The 14891-nt window shown below is 40.0% G+C and overlaps 1 protein-coding gene across 1 annotated transcript in view; it reads left to right on the forward strand.

The window, feature by feature from the left end:
• The window catches only part of BASP1 (brain abundant membrane attached signal protein 1), a 49870-nt gene extending 35652 nt beyond the window's left edge, over window positions 1-14218 (forward strand). Inside the window, exon 2 of the mRNA XM_061995255.1 lies at window positions 12590-14218. Coding sequence (XP_061851239.1) covers window positions 12599-13333 — 735 coding nt within the window. The 5' untranslated portion in view covers window positions 12590-12598 and the 3' untranslated portion in view covers window positions 13334-14218. The remainder of the gene's footprint in view (window positions 1-12589) is intronic.
• Window positions 14219-14891: the final 673 nt, after the last annotated feature.

Consider the following 14891-nt stretch of genomic DNA (forward strand, 5'->3'; position numbering starts at 1 on the left):
CGTGGGAATATTGTTGCACTACTCTAGGACAGTAGTTTTACCTTGAGAAGATGACTCCTTCTCCAGATGAGCATGTTGTGATTTTAGGGATATGAGGTTGCTTCTTTAGGCTTGCAGAAATATGTAGATCTGGGACAGGATTCACATGCAAAGCTCAGTGTGAATGGCAGGGTATGACAAAATGTAATGGTGTGATGGTAGTTTTGCATTGTTTGCATATTCAGTTGTCCTGAATAAAGAGAATAATTCCTTCTGTATTTGACTTATGTGTTTGAATGAAGTGGCTCATGTCAGCTTCTGTCAGAAGTGTCTGATGTGAAAGAAATTGGTACTGGCAACTAGCATAAAATAACCTCTCTTTTTAGCCCCATATATTCACATAGAATAGAATAGAATAGAATAGAATAGAATAGAATAGAATAGAATAGAATAGAATAGAAATAGAAATAGATTTTTTAATAATTCCTTTGCAAAAGCCAATAAATACCTAAACAAATGACTTACCCTTTTCTAGTGAGATGAAACTGAGCAGTGATATTGACCATTTATGGAAAAAAAGGGTTTTTATCCCATTTCATGTGCAAACCCTAGAATAAGCTTAACTGTGGTATTGCTTCCCAGTTACCTATAGTTAAAAATAGAAGAAATACAAGAGAGTAAGGGATTGTGGTGGTTGGGAGAGTTAAGTGAAAGTTTGGGGTTACACTTAAAATAATTAGGTGTTTCATGATATTGGCTCATTTAACATTTTCTGAAACAGCATGAGAGCTCTGAAAGTAATATTTCCATATATGGATATGACACTTTAATGTACTTGAATCATATTTAGAGCCATCCCCATCATCTGAGATGTGTGAATTTAGTGCTCAACTTGTCCATGTAGGGGAATTACCCAGAAAACTGCAGTGAGAAGTGCATGCATGATTTCTGCAGAGCTGAATGCCTCTTCATCTTAAGCCAACATCTTAACGTTCATGAAGCGCAGCTTCCTCTCCCCACCCCCCGAGCAAATGAATTTGTAAATGCTGGGAGCCACAGCTGAGGCAGAAAGGCAGAGGCTCTCACTCACTCCCATTCCTCGATGAGAGATCATAGGGGAATGCAGGGGCCCTGTCCCACCAGCTAATCTGGTAGTGCAGGAAGGAAAAAAGCCAAGCTGAAGTGCCGCTCAGTCTGACCATGGCTACGTCACCCACCAGCCAGGAGAAGCGATTACCAAAAAGCAACGGAACAATCACTTACTGTTGGGACACTTGGCAGCTGTGTTCTGTTAACAGCATTAAAAGGAATTGATATCCTCTTACTCCTTCTAAAACATGGACATCTTGGGCACAGACGGATTCCACGTATGTGCTAATGTATGTGCTAGTTGGAAACATGGGCTACTACTGACATGTGTTAGTGCTGAACGAGCTAACAGAACATTTCTAGTGGCATTTTTGTTTTTATTTATGGCTCTGTCTTGAAAAATGACAACCAATTTTCTGTGTTTCTCAAGTCTCCATTGCTTTGATGGACTTCTTTCATTTTAATCCCAAAATAGCTCAGTTATACTTTATATTGATGTCAGCCTTTGGTTAGAATAAATAAGTTTTCAAATAGCCATGGGCTGAAAGCTCTTTAAACTGAAGGAGTGACTAAGAGTTCTCTATAAATAGATTTCTGTACAGCATGTGGGCCTTGCAAAGTAAACTCTTTTCTGTTATATGGTCTCTGTTGACCAAAACTGAATATTGGCATATATACAGTCTTGATGGAAGGCTAGTCTACACTTGGAGTAATATAATGTAAGGAAACTGATATGCATTCTGAACTGCAGAAATTGAATTGGGGCCATGTTAGGTATTAATTACATTCATTGACACAAAATGCTCGGCTGATGGGCAGGGAAAGGGACTACATCCAATTCCACAGCTATGTCTGCAAAGTCCTTTTTCATTCGCTTTCATTTAGTGCGTTTAAATTTGATAGCTTGAAGTTGGACAGATTTCCTATTGATAATGTAAATGGAAAAGAAAAACAAGCTATTGGAGTGAAAAGAGATATGTACCTGATCTTCTTTCCCAGTTTCTACTTTTCATTTCATTCCTGCTGCGTGGTTTGTTCATCTCCTTTTTGGGTAGCTGCTAGCTTGGAATGGTTCTGGCTGAGTAATTATTGAATCGATTTCTGCCTCGACACAGTTGAACATAAATCTCTTAGTGAAACTGATGGTTTGCACTAGTTGCTCATTTTACATCTTGCCAAATGGACTTCTTAGCCTCCAGTTGTATGTAACCTTCTCTCTAGCTGAGCTGATCAGCTAACCCAGTATAACCAAAACCAAGTAAAATAAAAGAGAAAGGACAGATAGTGAAGGTGTCAGAAAGAAACTTAAATGATTAATCTAGATCTAGGATTCTTGAATCCAAGGTGATGTATCTAACAGCTTAAGGCATGGCATGGTGAGGCTTATTGCTTGGTGTAGCCCTTACTTTGGGGTTGTTAAAAACACTTTCCATTTTCAAATTGGATTTCTCAAGGAAAACCATTATTGTTTTGGGACACAAGACAAGACTCTCTAACAGAGATTAGTTTTATTCTGCAGCCTTCTGTCAGCTTGCACCATGAAAACTGAAAAGCAAACTGCCCCTTTCCTCTCAACTATCTATGGCATACTCTATGTTAATTTATTACCAAAACATGGCACTGAAGGAGTATAATAGGCTTCACAGGACAGCATTTGTTACAGCATACCCATGATTCTTCATCAGGGTCAAGAAATGCACCTCTTATTTCTCAAGTTTTGGACAATTTTGCCAGTCTTAATAAAAGATTGCTTGAGATCTGTTGGTGTTTTGAACAGTCATTGTAGATGAGAAGTGGTGAAAAAGATGGAGAGAGGTATTTTTAAGACACAAACAGAAATCAGCTCTTTATAATCTTTGCTTGCCAGTATACCAGCTCTGTGTTATTTCGATAATCCTCCCTCAGTGACTAAAATGAAACTGGTAAGACTGGTAGTTTGAATGGAATCCTTTGTTTGAAAAACAGAGGGGGGAAGGGAAAAAAGTTAAAATCCAGTAAAAACATGGTTTCTAAATAAGGTCAAAAAAGAAAGTCTGGAGAGATTTTCTTTTGTGTTTAAATATGTTTTGTTTAACAAACCCCACATATTGTGCTAGTGTGAGAACCAGGAAATGAGAGTGACCAAAGTGACAAACTTAATATAATAGACCAAGCTACAGCCTAGTAGCAAATGTATATGGCATAAATGAGTGTACATACAAAAGGAGTGTGAATACAAAAGGTTTCCTGAAATACTGATCTAACTTGCATTTCTCTTGTTGCTTTTAAGCATGTCTTTACTATAGGTGTTATTACCACAGAGCTGGGAGAAGCTGAGAAGTTGATAAAGTGTTGACACTGATATTGCAGTCACAAGGAGGAGTTTTTTTTCTTAACAACATGAAAAATGCTTGTAATTCAGCCCAAAGTCTTGCAGGGTTTAATTACAGGTAGTTTTGATGTTATGCAAAACATGTCTTGACTTGTATACATTGACTTCTGAACAGAATTTCTCATTTGAAATGAAGCTTCGTACACAAGACTAAAAGGCAGAAGTTGTTATTCCAAGGAGAAATGCAGCAGCTCTTCAGGAAGTCAGTGTAAAGTATCCTGTAAGTGCTTCTGAGGTCGTAAGAAGGTTTTGTGTTGGTTGCTTAGAGGAGGTTAAATTCCACCCGAGGGATGGTGTGTAATGCTGTCCTAAAGATGTAAGTGTACTCAGCTTTCCAATGAATGTTAACCTTGCAGGTGTTTTCAGCATAATGTTCCAATTACTAATTTAACTGTCATTAGCAGTTGTGTGTTAACTGGAGGATGGCATTGGTTTAATCTGTGACTCTTGCATATACCTTAATTTCTGAGGAATGCTGTTGCAGTGTTCAGGGTTGAGTGTACCGGGAAAGCTGGCACATCACCACTAACTGAAGCAGCTGCATGTTCTGGGAGGGTGTTTTGGGAGAAGAGAACTCTGGGTGTTTTCTTAAAATCAACCAACCTCTTGTGATGTCTGTTCCTGGAGCTGTGGTACCTCCTGGAGCATCAAGTAGATGCACAATCATTTAGAGGAAAAATAGAGAAAAGCTGTTGCTGCAGTTTAATGTAGAGTTTAAAAAGCAGATAGAGAATATGTTAACTAAATCTAAATCTGAAAACGCTTAAATAGTTAGGTAATGGAATAAAAGAGTCAACAACAAACACTTCATTTAAATTGCAGATCTTTTGTTTTGCTGAGTAAACCAGATACTGTGTATTTTGGAAGGAAGCAATTGCAGTGTTCTCATGGACACCAAGACAAGTACCATAGAGGAGAGTGGATGATGGCTGGTCTTGCTTCCCTGTTTTCCTCCTTTCTGTGATATGTGGAGCCATGTACTGCAGTCAGAAACTGTGCTGCAGTCCACGTGGTTTGTTTTTAAAGAAGGAAAACAAAATTGGGACTTGGATTTGGTTCAAAATCATAAGCATGGTTTCACTGCTTGTAGTGAGGATGTCATGCAAATAGAAGAAGAAAAACATACTCTAAGGCTCGCCATGATCTATTATAGGTCTAAGTAATCTGTTAAGAGCCCTGTTCCTAGATACAGGATGTTTTCTTACAGCCGAGGCATATGGTCAATGCTTTTTCTGGTGAGAAACACCATGAGCAGCCTAGAAATGGGAAAGAAAAACGCTGAAGGATTTAACAGTCACTTGGAGAAGTCATTTTCAAAGTAAAACTGGTAGTTTCAAGATTTCAAAGTTAATGTATCCATTTCTTATATCATGTTGTAATTTAAATGCCAAGGACTGTCTCAAGTTTGAGTAAAACTCGTTTGACTAGTTAAATGGGCATTGAAGAAGTATTTTTTTTAAAGTGTGGAATGTAAACCAGATAGAATGTGAATGTAGATCCCCATAATTAATTGTCTCCAGTGAGAGCTCCCTAGATTGATACCCAAAGTCCTTCTTTAAAAAATGATTATGGCTCTCCATGTCCTTAAGGAAATGACAGGTAGGTTTACTATTTGTGCAAATAGTAACTGAGAAAATTTTCTATTGAAGAAAACACATAAATGAGGATTATAGAGTAATATTGTTTTTTGGTAGAAAGTATGAATTTGAAACCTCTTCATGTGCCTCATACTGTATGTTCTTCATTTAGGGTGAAATTAGAGAAATAAAACCTATAGGCATTAGGCTTGAAAACAATTCCCTTTCCCAGTGTTCAGTCCTTCCAGGAATGAGATCTTCCCACATCTGCTCTTCACTAGGACTGTAGCTTTGGGAGGATAATGTTTTAGTTGCTTACTAGCATCTGTTACATTACTCAAAACAGTTCACTGGTTTGCGAGCCAAAGGTATTTGTGGTATTGATATCCATGATAGAAAGAGCACTGGAGGGACAAAATTCAAGCAAAATGTGAACTAGAAGCCATTATCTAGGCTTTTATCACCTTGCATGTTTTTGTAATTAGATGTGGTGGTGGTGGTGTTTTAAGTATTTGAGGGAGGTAAAAAGTGGCTGGCCATAACTGGGATATGTGTGGAATCTTGCCTCGCCCTTGGCTGTGCATGTTTCTGGGACCTGACCAGTTTGAAAGATGTGAGTAATAACCATGCCTGAAATTTGCATAATTTCCTATTTAGGAACTTAATTCTAGGATACAGATTAGAAAACTTTGACTAGTGTAAAATATTTATTAATCTACTTCCTGGGGAGTCATGCAAAACCCCAAAGTAACGTGACAACTTAGAAAGAATAAGGCGGGGGCACATACTTATGTTTTTGACTTAGCTTTTCAGGTTATTTTGAAGCCTGCAAACTGTTTCTACACAAGGTGTTCTTGTAAAATTAATCTCAGTTTCTGCAAAACAGGTGTTTACAGCAGAATTTCCCCTTCCAACCGAGTGCTTAACAATAGTGTGATTAAGATCTCAGTCTGGGGCAGGCTGACTTTTGGCTCTGTGTGTATACCTGCATGAGCATGTCTGCAAGCTGCTTTTATTATTCAACAACAAGAACATATGCAGCTGATCTGAATAGAGGAGAAATTCTTTGAATATGAACTGTAAGAACTGGTTCTGAAATCTGTAGGAAGGCTGATAGAATGAATGGGGCAGATGAGGCAAATAGAAATTGATGGCAGCATTTTTCATCTAAGCAATCAAGGCATTGGTTGAACTGAGTGCATGACTGAGCAACACACAGACTGCACTGTAAAAACAACCTGGTTTATGCTTCTTCTGTGTTGCTCAGTTTTTAATATGGCTTATGTTATAAACAATGCAAAACAGGCTGACAGGACCTGCCAGGGATGAAACTGGCGGCACTGGTAGTTGTATCTATGCTGCTGGGCAATGTAGTGTTGTGTTGGATCACTTAAAAAAAGAGAACAGTTTTGGGAAAACAGGGTGATTCTGATTGTAAACCAGCAATAGAAGAGTATCAAATAATGCTAACAACAAAATGGAGTAGCTGTAGACAATCATCTAAAGAGAATAGGGGTGATATTATTTCTGTCCATATCAGGTGGTCTAATAAAAGACATCAACTCTGCCTCATAGTTTTGAGCAGAGAATTTCTTCCGTGTCACTTGTTGACTTGGGAATGCAAGACTGATCCATCTTCTGCTCATGTTTTCTGCAAGATGACTTTGTAGCTGGAGAAGCTAAGGATGTATTGATTTCAGGAAATGAGATGTACTACATTTGTGAGCATGCTCCTACCCAGCGGTTCTGCAGCACAAGGCAGTACTTTGATGTATTTACTTCCACATACTATCCTAGAGCTAAAGTACTGCTGGTATCTGACCAGAGCCAGACTGGGGAATGGATCTTCAGTCACTATGAGTCTCCAAGTTCTTCAGCTTGACAGTTTTCCAAGTAAGCAGGACGCAAGTCCAAAGTCTTTGATAGTTGCTTTCAATGTAAATACAAAACCTTCATCACTCTTTGATCCAATAATAGATAAATGTTACTTTTATTTATAATTCTGCATAGCTATCTGTCTTTCACTCAGAGTGCAGAGACAAATTAATACCTGCAAAATACTTGTGTTTTCAGGCTGATGTTAAATGAACTGATAATTTCAGCAAAACCTGTGCCTGTAATGAAACTGCTGGTTTTCACTCCCTGTCCTTGGAATAAGAGGTTCCCAATTGCTCAATTAATACATACCTCAGAAAACTATTTCCCATGAATCATTTAAAGTTTGCTCTCAAAATATTGTCATGTGATTATCATCTTTTCTAATAACTTGCTGTATTATTAGTAGTTATGGTTCTCAGAGGAAGAAGGGAAGGGAAGGGAAGGGAAGGGAAGGGAAGGGAAGGGAAGGGAAGGGAAGGGAAGGGAAGGGAAGGGAAGGGAAGGGAAGGGAAGGGAAGGGAAGGGAAGGGAAGGGAAGGGAAGGGAAGGGAAGGGAAGGGAAGATCACTGCTACTGAGGTGTGCAGAGGCTTGAACTTGGATGAGATGTAGCATTTCTGTTCTGTTAATTCCAAGTAATGTGAAGTGGAAAAGGGAGATGTGTGAGGATAATCAAGAAAGAACACAAAAGCATGGCTTTGTTGCTAAAAGACAACACTAGCAAGTCTAATTCTGTCTATGAGAATGCTACAGACACCTAACATTAACTAGGTAAACTGATTGACTTGAATTAGTGGGAGAGGAGTCTCTCTCAGTGTGTGTGTGTAATGGGAAGCATGAAGTTGTACTGCATGTTCTAAGAAGTAATTTATTTTATCTCTCACAAAAACTTCCAAGTCTGTGTCTGGAATTTCCTCAATTCCTTAAGTTCCTGTGTGTCCCTTATAAAAACTTGCTTTTCCTTTCTTTCTGAATAGAAGTGTAAGGTGAATCAATGAAGTACAGAGGTGTAATGGTTTCCTCAAGGTCTTTATAGTTATTTGGAGAAGCTGGTGGGTGGGGCAGTTTCTGGGATCGGTATTTCCTTTGATTTGGAGTGTTGAAACTGCCTTGGGAGGGATGTGCATTTTACAGCTCTTGTCTGCAGGGGATGTGAGATAACTCATACCTGGGAACTGGCTTTTGCAAGGGCTACTTTGTTCTGACCCACTGTGCTGGAGGCGGTGGGATTTCAGAAGATACCAATTGTCTTCCTAAACTGGTTTTTCTGGAGGTGGACCAAGCTCCCCACACTTTGCATGAACAGGAGCTTTGGAAGTTTAGCTTTGGCAATCAGGCTGTTCAGGTGTTTTTTTTCCTTTCCTGATGCACTGTTCTATGTAGTTGGGATGAAGGTGATAGCAAGTCCAACCTTGTAATAGCCAGACTCTTTCATGGGATATGAAAGTGTATGCGAAGTGAAACGTTTAGGAATTTATAAGCACATAGGAAATCTAATTGGGCAGACAAAGCTTTCCTGACAAAAGAAAGAGATAGTAAGAGTCTAATTCTGGGGACTTTTTTCAATATAGGAGCACAATTTGAAATTAAAAAAAAAAACAAAATGAGATTTCTTTTCCCAAACTGTGCAAATTTATGCTGCCTGTGTTCAAGGGACTTCTCTCCATGAGATCAGCTCAGGCTTTGTGGGTAAAGTCTGAACTGTTCTGTGAGTTCTTCTTTTCACTGTATTATGGTGTTATGGACTATTTTTATGACACTGTTATAATGATTATCATGAATATTCAACTATCGTGCTCTATGTGACCTGTAGGTGTGATATTTTGTAATACAAATACAATCAGGTTATTGCTTCTATACAATAAGAGAAATAACCGTGCAAGCTACCCTTGCTGCATTCTGCAGGGAAGTGAGAACTTCAGGATGAACATAATGAACAGCAGCTCCTAGAATCTGAAGAAAACCTCACTCCTGATGCAGAAATCCTCCACAGTAGCTTCTGGATCTGTTGTTTCTTCACTGAAAGAACAACACAAACAAAACATAGTGGGCATGCTGAGAAGCAGATGAAGTCTGTTATAACTTGAAAGTGTTGTATTTAACCTTGCTCTTCTGAAGATTACCAACTGATTTATCAAAGTTCCCTGAAAATAATGACAGTGCAACTTCTTATATGAAACCTACTTCTAGAATGTCTCTCTCTAGACTATTTTCTGTCCAGTAATGAAGAAGGACAGCCATGAAATGCTGTGCCATTTTACAGGAGTGGTTCTCAGCACCAAAGTTTTCAAAGATCTTCCTTCTGGACATTCTTGCTATCAAGTGCTTTGTGCTCAGCTGGTAGCTGCTAGAGCTAGTTCTAAACCACCATGCATCAATGGTAGTGCAAATACCTGAAGCCATGCAGGGTTTTAGCCTGTATGGTAAATAGGGAAATTTCTTTTCTGTGTCTTGTCTGTGCCAGAAGGTGGATGCAATGGTTATGGGGGTTTGGGAGAGGCAGAGTAAGTGGGAGAGCCTGAACAATAGAGTCAGGGCCATGGGTCTCACTGATAACAGACAAGGTATCTCTTTTTGTTAGACTTTAGTCCTTTGGCAGAGTGGAGCAAAAAGGTCTGTACTTTTGTGAGTGTTAATATGTAGGCAGTAATACAGAGGGGATTTAACACCTTATGAATACATACCTAGATGACTTAATGCACTTTGCACTTGTCACTGAGATTCACTTTCATGTGTTGCCAGGTAGGAATGTCCCTGCCAGTGTAGGAATGTCCCATCCAGCACAGTGGCAAGATGTGTAAGTGGCTTGATCTACATGCTACTTTTCTTCCAGGTGTAGGTGGTTGTAATGATAAGATACTTCTTAAGGTCTGCTTTGCGTCTGCTGCACCCTCCGACTCTGCACTGGATGGTTCAGAGCTGTGCTTCAGGCACAGCTGATGTTGGACAGGGATTAGAGCAGCATTTATTTGAGGCAGTGGAGCATGTGGGGGCTGTTTCTGGAGAACATGACAGGAGAGCCCAGATATGTTATCAGGAGGCTGGGGAAAGGAGGAGTAGTATTTGTAATTCATATATAGAGGGAAAGGAAGATCGTAGCATTGCTACCTTCAGGACAGGGTGATGACCCTGATGATTGCTCTGCTTCTGCATGATAGCCTGGCATAGCTATTATAGTGACGATCTAGGCAGCTTTTAAATAGGGAGATCTGAGATTCAGTGTCACAAAGAGTGAATCTATTCTGTTATAGACCAGTTGAAGCTACACTGGAAGGTGACAGTCCATTTGTCACTGTAAATATTTACTGATAGAGCGTAATGATAGTCTCTGAATCTTTTCCCCATCTTCTGCTGCAGTATCTTGAGCCAGCTGGCTGTGATGCAAATTGAGACACAGCAATTTCACAGCATACCTCCAAGCAAAGACAGTGCATGGTGCTTCTCATAGTTTGGGAGAACATTTCTCATACATGTGCTGCTCTGCTTATTAAAGGTCCTTTGGCATACACATTCTGTAGTCAGCTGTATCTGAGGTTAAAAGCTTTCGGTGGAAGAGAAAATAAATCATGATGAGTTACTACTATGGATGAAATAGCAAAATCTGGACAAATACAGAAGATACAGCAAATGAAATTAGGCTCCCAATACCTAAGCTTTGTCAGGAGACAAATGTAGGTTTAATTAGGGTTTGCAAATTGAGATGCACACAGGACTTTAATATAAATCTCTGATCCTGATGATTTACAAAAGCCTTTTCAAAGTATTTGGTTGTAAACTGTACAGAAACCATAAGCTGGAACAATATCTATGGAGCATCAAGAAGCCTGTAGATTTGTCAGATAAAAAACTAATGTCTGCCCTAAATACCTGAAAATCTGGTATCTCTGCAATGAAGTTAGAGATTAGATTGCTCAGGTGTGGCTCTGTGGAAGTTAATCCTTTAATTGCTGGTCCCCATAAAATTTCAAGCAACAAAGTTGTGTTTCAGTAACTTCATATTACCCTTTTGCAGGGCTCTGTGCTAACCCTTCAGTGGTATTTGCAAATTGTTATTCTTTTTGAAAGCTGAAATCAGAAAGCTGATTATAGTATCTCATTTTTTGGCCAAGGTGTGGTAAGTCTGTTCTTGGGCTGTGCCTGAGCCTTGTAAGTGTGTTAGCAGAAAATCTACTGAGAGACAGTTAGTTCTCAATGGTATTTAAAAGCATTTAATCTTCATCCTTCTATGAACACACCTATACATTTTTACTAGTTTACATTCTCAATTTTGGCAAGTGTGTGAAAAATATAGGGCCTATAAGTCTATCTGCCTTTGCAAAACAGAAAATTGGAGTGATTCATCTCCCCTGCAAGAGCTCTTAAACTGAACATTTGTTTGACAGTACTTTGAAAAATAACATCCTATTTTCAGTTACTATGAAATCAAGATCTTTTCTTGTTTTAACCTTTCATTCAGTCTGAATGATACAGTTTTAAAATACCAGAAGTATAATTCTTTAGCCAAGCATAGAGGCTTTCATGTTCATCAATGACCCAATGTATTTGTGTCTCCTGTTCTAATAGACAAAGTATGTGACTTGATCTAGATTGACCTGCTTCTGCAGGGTGGTTGGACTAGATGATCTCTAAAGATGCCTTCAAACCTCTACCATTGAATGATCTTATGATTCTATGATTTATTTGCTTTGAAGTACTGTGAAAGATGCTGTATATTCTAAGACTCCCACACGAAGCATATGTAATTATTGATATAGTTACATGCTCAGTTTCTTTTAAACAACTCACTTGTGCATACCTGATCACTTCCCATGCTTGAAGACCATGACCAGAGGCTACAAAGCATGCACCCTTCTTTTCTTCCTCTTTTATTGCATCACGTCACATGCCATGTGTAAACTTGTAGTCAGACGGGACCCATATTGGCTTCTGTCATCTTTCTGGGTAGTTGGAGGAGCTACAGGGTGGGAAGGGGCTGGGTGGGACTTTGTATGTGTGGATGTCCCTGCTGAGGAGCTGCTCCTACTTCTGAGGCTCTGTGTGAGGGAGGCACACACTGCTGGCCTTGGGTGCCATCAGCCGGACACACAGGCTGTGTCTGCAGTGGGAGCTGGCTGTGTGGGTAGCAGGAGATGAGAGTGGAGAGAGTAGACGTGGTCTTCTGTCCTTGAGACAACATCATCCTTCTCTCTGACTCTAGGCTTGCTTTGATTTTTCCAAGCCCAATGAAAAGCTTGTTCACAGTCTTTGCTAGAGTGACAGTGGTCTATGTGTTAACCAGGGGTGGATGCCAAGATCGACAGTCAAATTCAGTTTGTGCCCAACCTGAATATAAAGATAGTTACTATCTACTTCCACCCTTTCTTTCTCAAGACACAAGAGATCGTGATGCATATTAGTCCTCTATCATATTGTTACTTCCTCCCCTCCTTACCTCCCAAAAAGAGGGGTTCAGAGAAACACTGTTCATAGGGGGATGTGTCAGGAGGGGGTCTGCTGATTGAAATGCTGTGGGGCTAAGCAGGACATAAGCTTGGTATCGATGTGTTCAGCTGATACTACCTGACCAAACCTGAAGTAGTTTCCTTTTCAGGAGCCAGCATCAATTTTTCTCTTGCACCTCAGTTGATCTGATTTTGATTCTCCCAATGGTAAATGCTGGGCTTTAGGTAACCACCTCTTTGTCTTTTCTGTTACAGAGCTCCAACATGGGAGGCAAACTGAGCAAGAAGAAGAAGGGGTACAGTGTCAATGATGAAAAAGCTAAAGACAAAGACAAGAAGGCTGAAGGAGCAGCAACTGAGGAAGAGGAGACTCCAAAGGAGGCTGAGGATGCCCAGAAAACCACAGAGACCACAGAAGTGAAGGAGAACAACAAGGAGGAGAAGGACGAAAAGGATACTCAGGTCGCTGCCAATAAGACAGAAGAAAAAGAAGGGGAGAAGGAGAAAACAGTGACCCAGGAAGAAACCCAGAAACCAGAACCAGAGAAGTCAGAGTCTGTTGTTGATGGGAAAGTAGAGCCACAGAAGAACACCGAGCAGGCAGCCAAGCAAGAGGAGCCTGCTGCAGCCTCTGCTCCAGCTGCCAGTAGCGAAGCACCCAAAGCTTCTGAGCCTAGCAACGACGCAAAAGCTTCCCAGCCTTCAGAAGCCACAGCTCCCAGCAAAGCAGATGACAAGAGCAAAGAGGAAGGGGAAGCCAAAAAGACTGAGGCTCCCGCAACGCCTGCAGCCCAAGAAACTAAAAGCGAAGTGGCCCCAGCTTCAGACTCAAAACCTAGCAGCAGCGAGGCTGCGCCTTCATCCAAGGAGACGGCGGCAACAGCAGCAGCACCTAGTTCCACTGCTAAGGCCTCGGACCCTGCAGCCCCTCCAGAGGAAGCGAAACCTTCTGAAGTTCCAGCCACTAATTCGGATCAAACCATAGCAGTGCAAGATTAAATTGGACAGCCTCTTGAAACAACCACTTAAAACAACCTGTGTCTTTTTTTTATTTTTTCAGCTCTACTAACTCGTTTCAGATCTGAAAATAACAAATGTGTATTGCCCAGAAAGAGAAGGAGAAAGGAAAAAGAAACCACACAAAACCAAACAAAAAGAAAGAAAAGGATGTCCCATCAAGTTGGGAGGGAGGGAGGGGGGAGAATCCAAATAGTATTTTTGTGGGGAAATATCTAATATACTTTCTGCCAACTTGACACAAGTCCTGGATTTAAAAAAAGAGGAAAAAGTAAAATAAATGGATGTCTGAAAGTACAGCACATCTTTTGTATCTGAACTGCTGTAAATGCACTCCACCGGTGTATCAAAATCTTCTTTTTGTTCTGTAATGGGGTTTGGGAGTGATGCCTTTGATTCTGCCCACTAGGTTTGTGCCAAGGCAATCAGATCTTTATGAAAGCAGTATTTTCTGTGGGTTTTTGTTTTTAATTTTATTTACAGCCTTTCTTATTTTGATATTTTTTTTATGCAGTGGATGAATGCCAACTTTCAGACAAAACCCACTTAGCTGTCCACATATTTCTCAATGCCAATCCTCCAATTCTTCCTCTCCAAATATTTTTTGGGAGTAAAAAGCATTCTCATCCTACTTAGCCTACCTAGATTTCTCATGACGAGTTAATGCATGTCCGTGGTTGGGTGCACCTGTAGTTCTGTTTATTGGTCAGTGGAAATGAAAAAGTCTGCGTTCATTGCAGTTCCAGTTTCTCTTCCATTCTGTGTCACAGACACCAACACACACTCATTGGAAAACAAATGAAAAAACAAAATGTACAATGGATGCATTGAAATTATATGTAATTGTATAAATGGTGCAACAGTAATAAAAGTTAAATAATTTAAAAAATATCAAAGTGTAAAGACTGATTAAATCTTCACTTTTACCCCTTTGGGAACTAGGCAAAGAGATTCTTACACTTAGAGAAGATGTTTTACTTCTGGGGTTGTTTCCTGTCTATAGCGGAGACAAAGAATGAACCACTAACCTCATGATCCTAGAAACACTCTGCCATAAACTACCTGCTTCAACAGCCACAAGCATTCCCAGGTGAGCTTGGAAGAAGTGGCAAATGAACAACACATCTCATGTTTTATCCCAGGCAAAGCAGAAATGGCTTTTGCCTGCCTTAACATGTGAAAGAAATGATCTCTTGGTGTTTTAAAGAGCCAGAGGCATGCTGCCTGGGTTTTAACTGGGAGTGAGACTGTGAATCTGATAAAATGATCTTTTAAAATGAGGCAATTAAATTAAATCCCAGAACTATTAAAATATTCCTAGTGCTGATATGCTTTGTTCTTTTCCCCATTGCCATTGTGCAAGAGATGAACCACAGCTGCCACAAAAGGCCGATTTCAAATGAGAGTTACCTTGTGTAGCTGAGTGGTTTAACCTAGCATAAACAACAGTTTTCAATAGTTTTGCCTGTTTGTCTCATTTTTATTCAGCAGAACTGCTGATTAATTGCCGTGTCTGCTGACTGGTGTCCTTGCTGGGTGC

The sequence above is a fragment of the Colius striatus genome, chromosome 4 (genome assembly GCF_028858725.1).
Source record: "Colius striatus isolate bColStr4 chromosome 4, bColStr4.1.hap1, whole genome shotgun sequence".
NCBI lineage: Eukaryota > Metazoa > Chordata > Aves > Coliiformes > Coliidae > Colius > Colius striatus.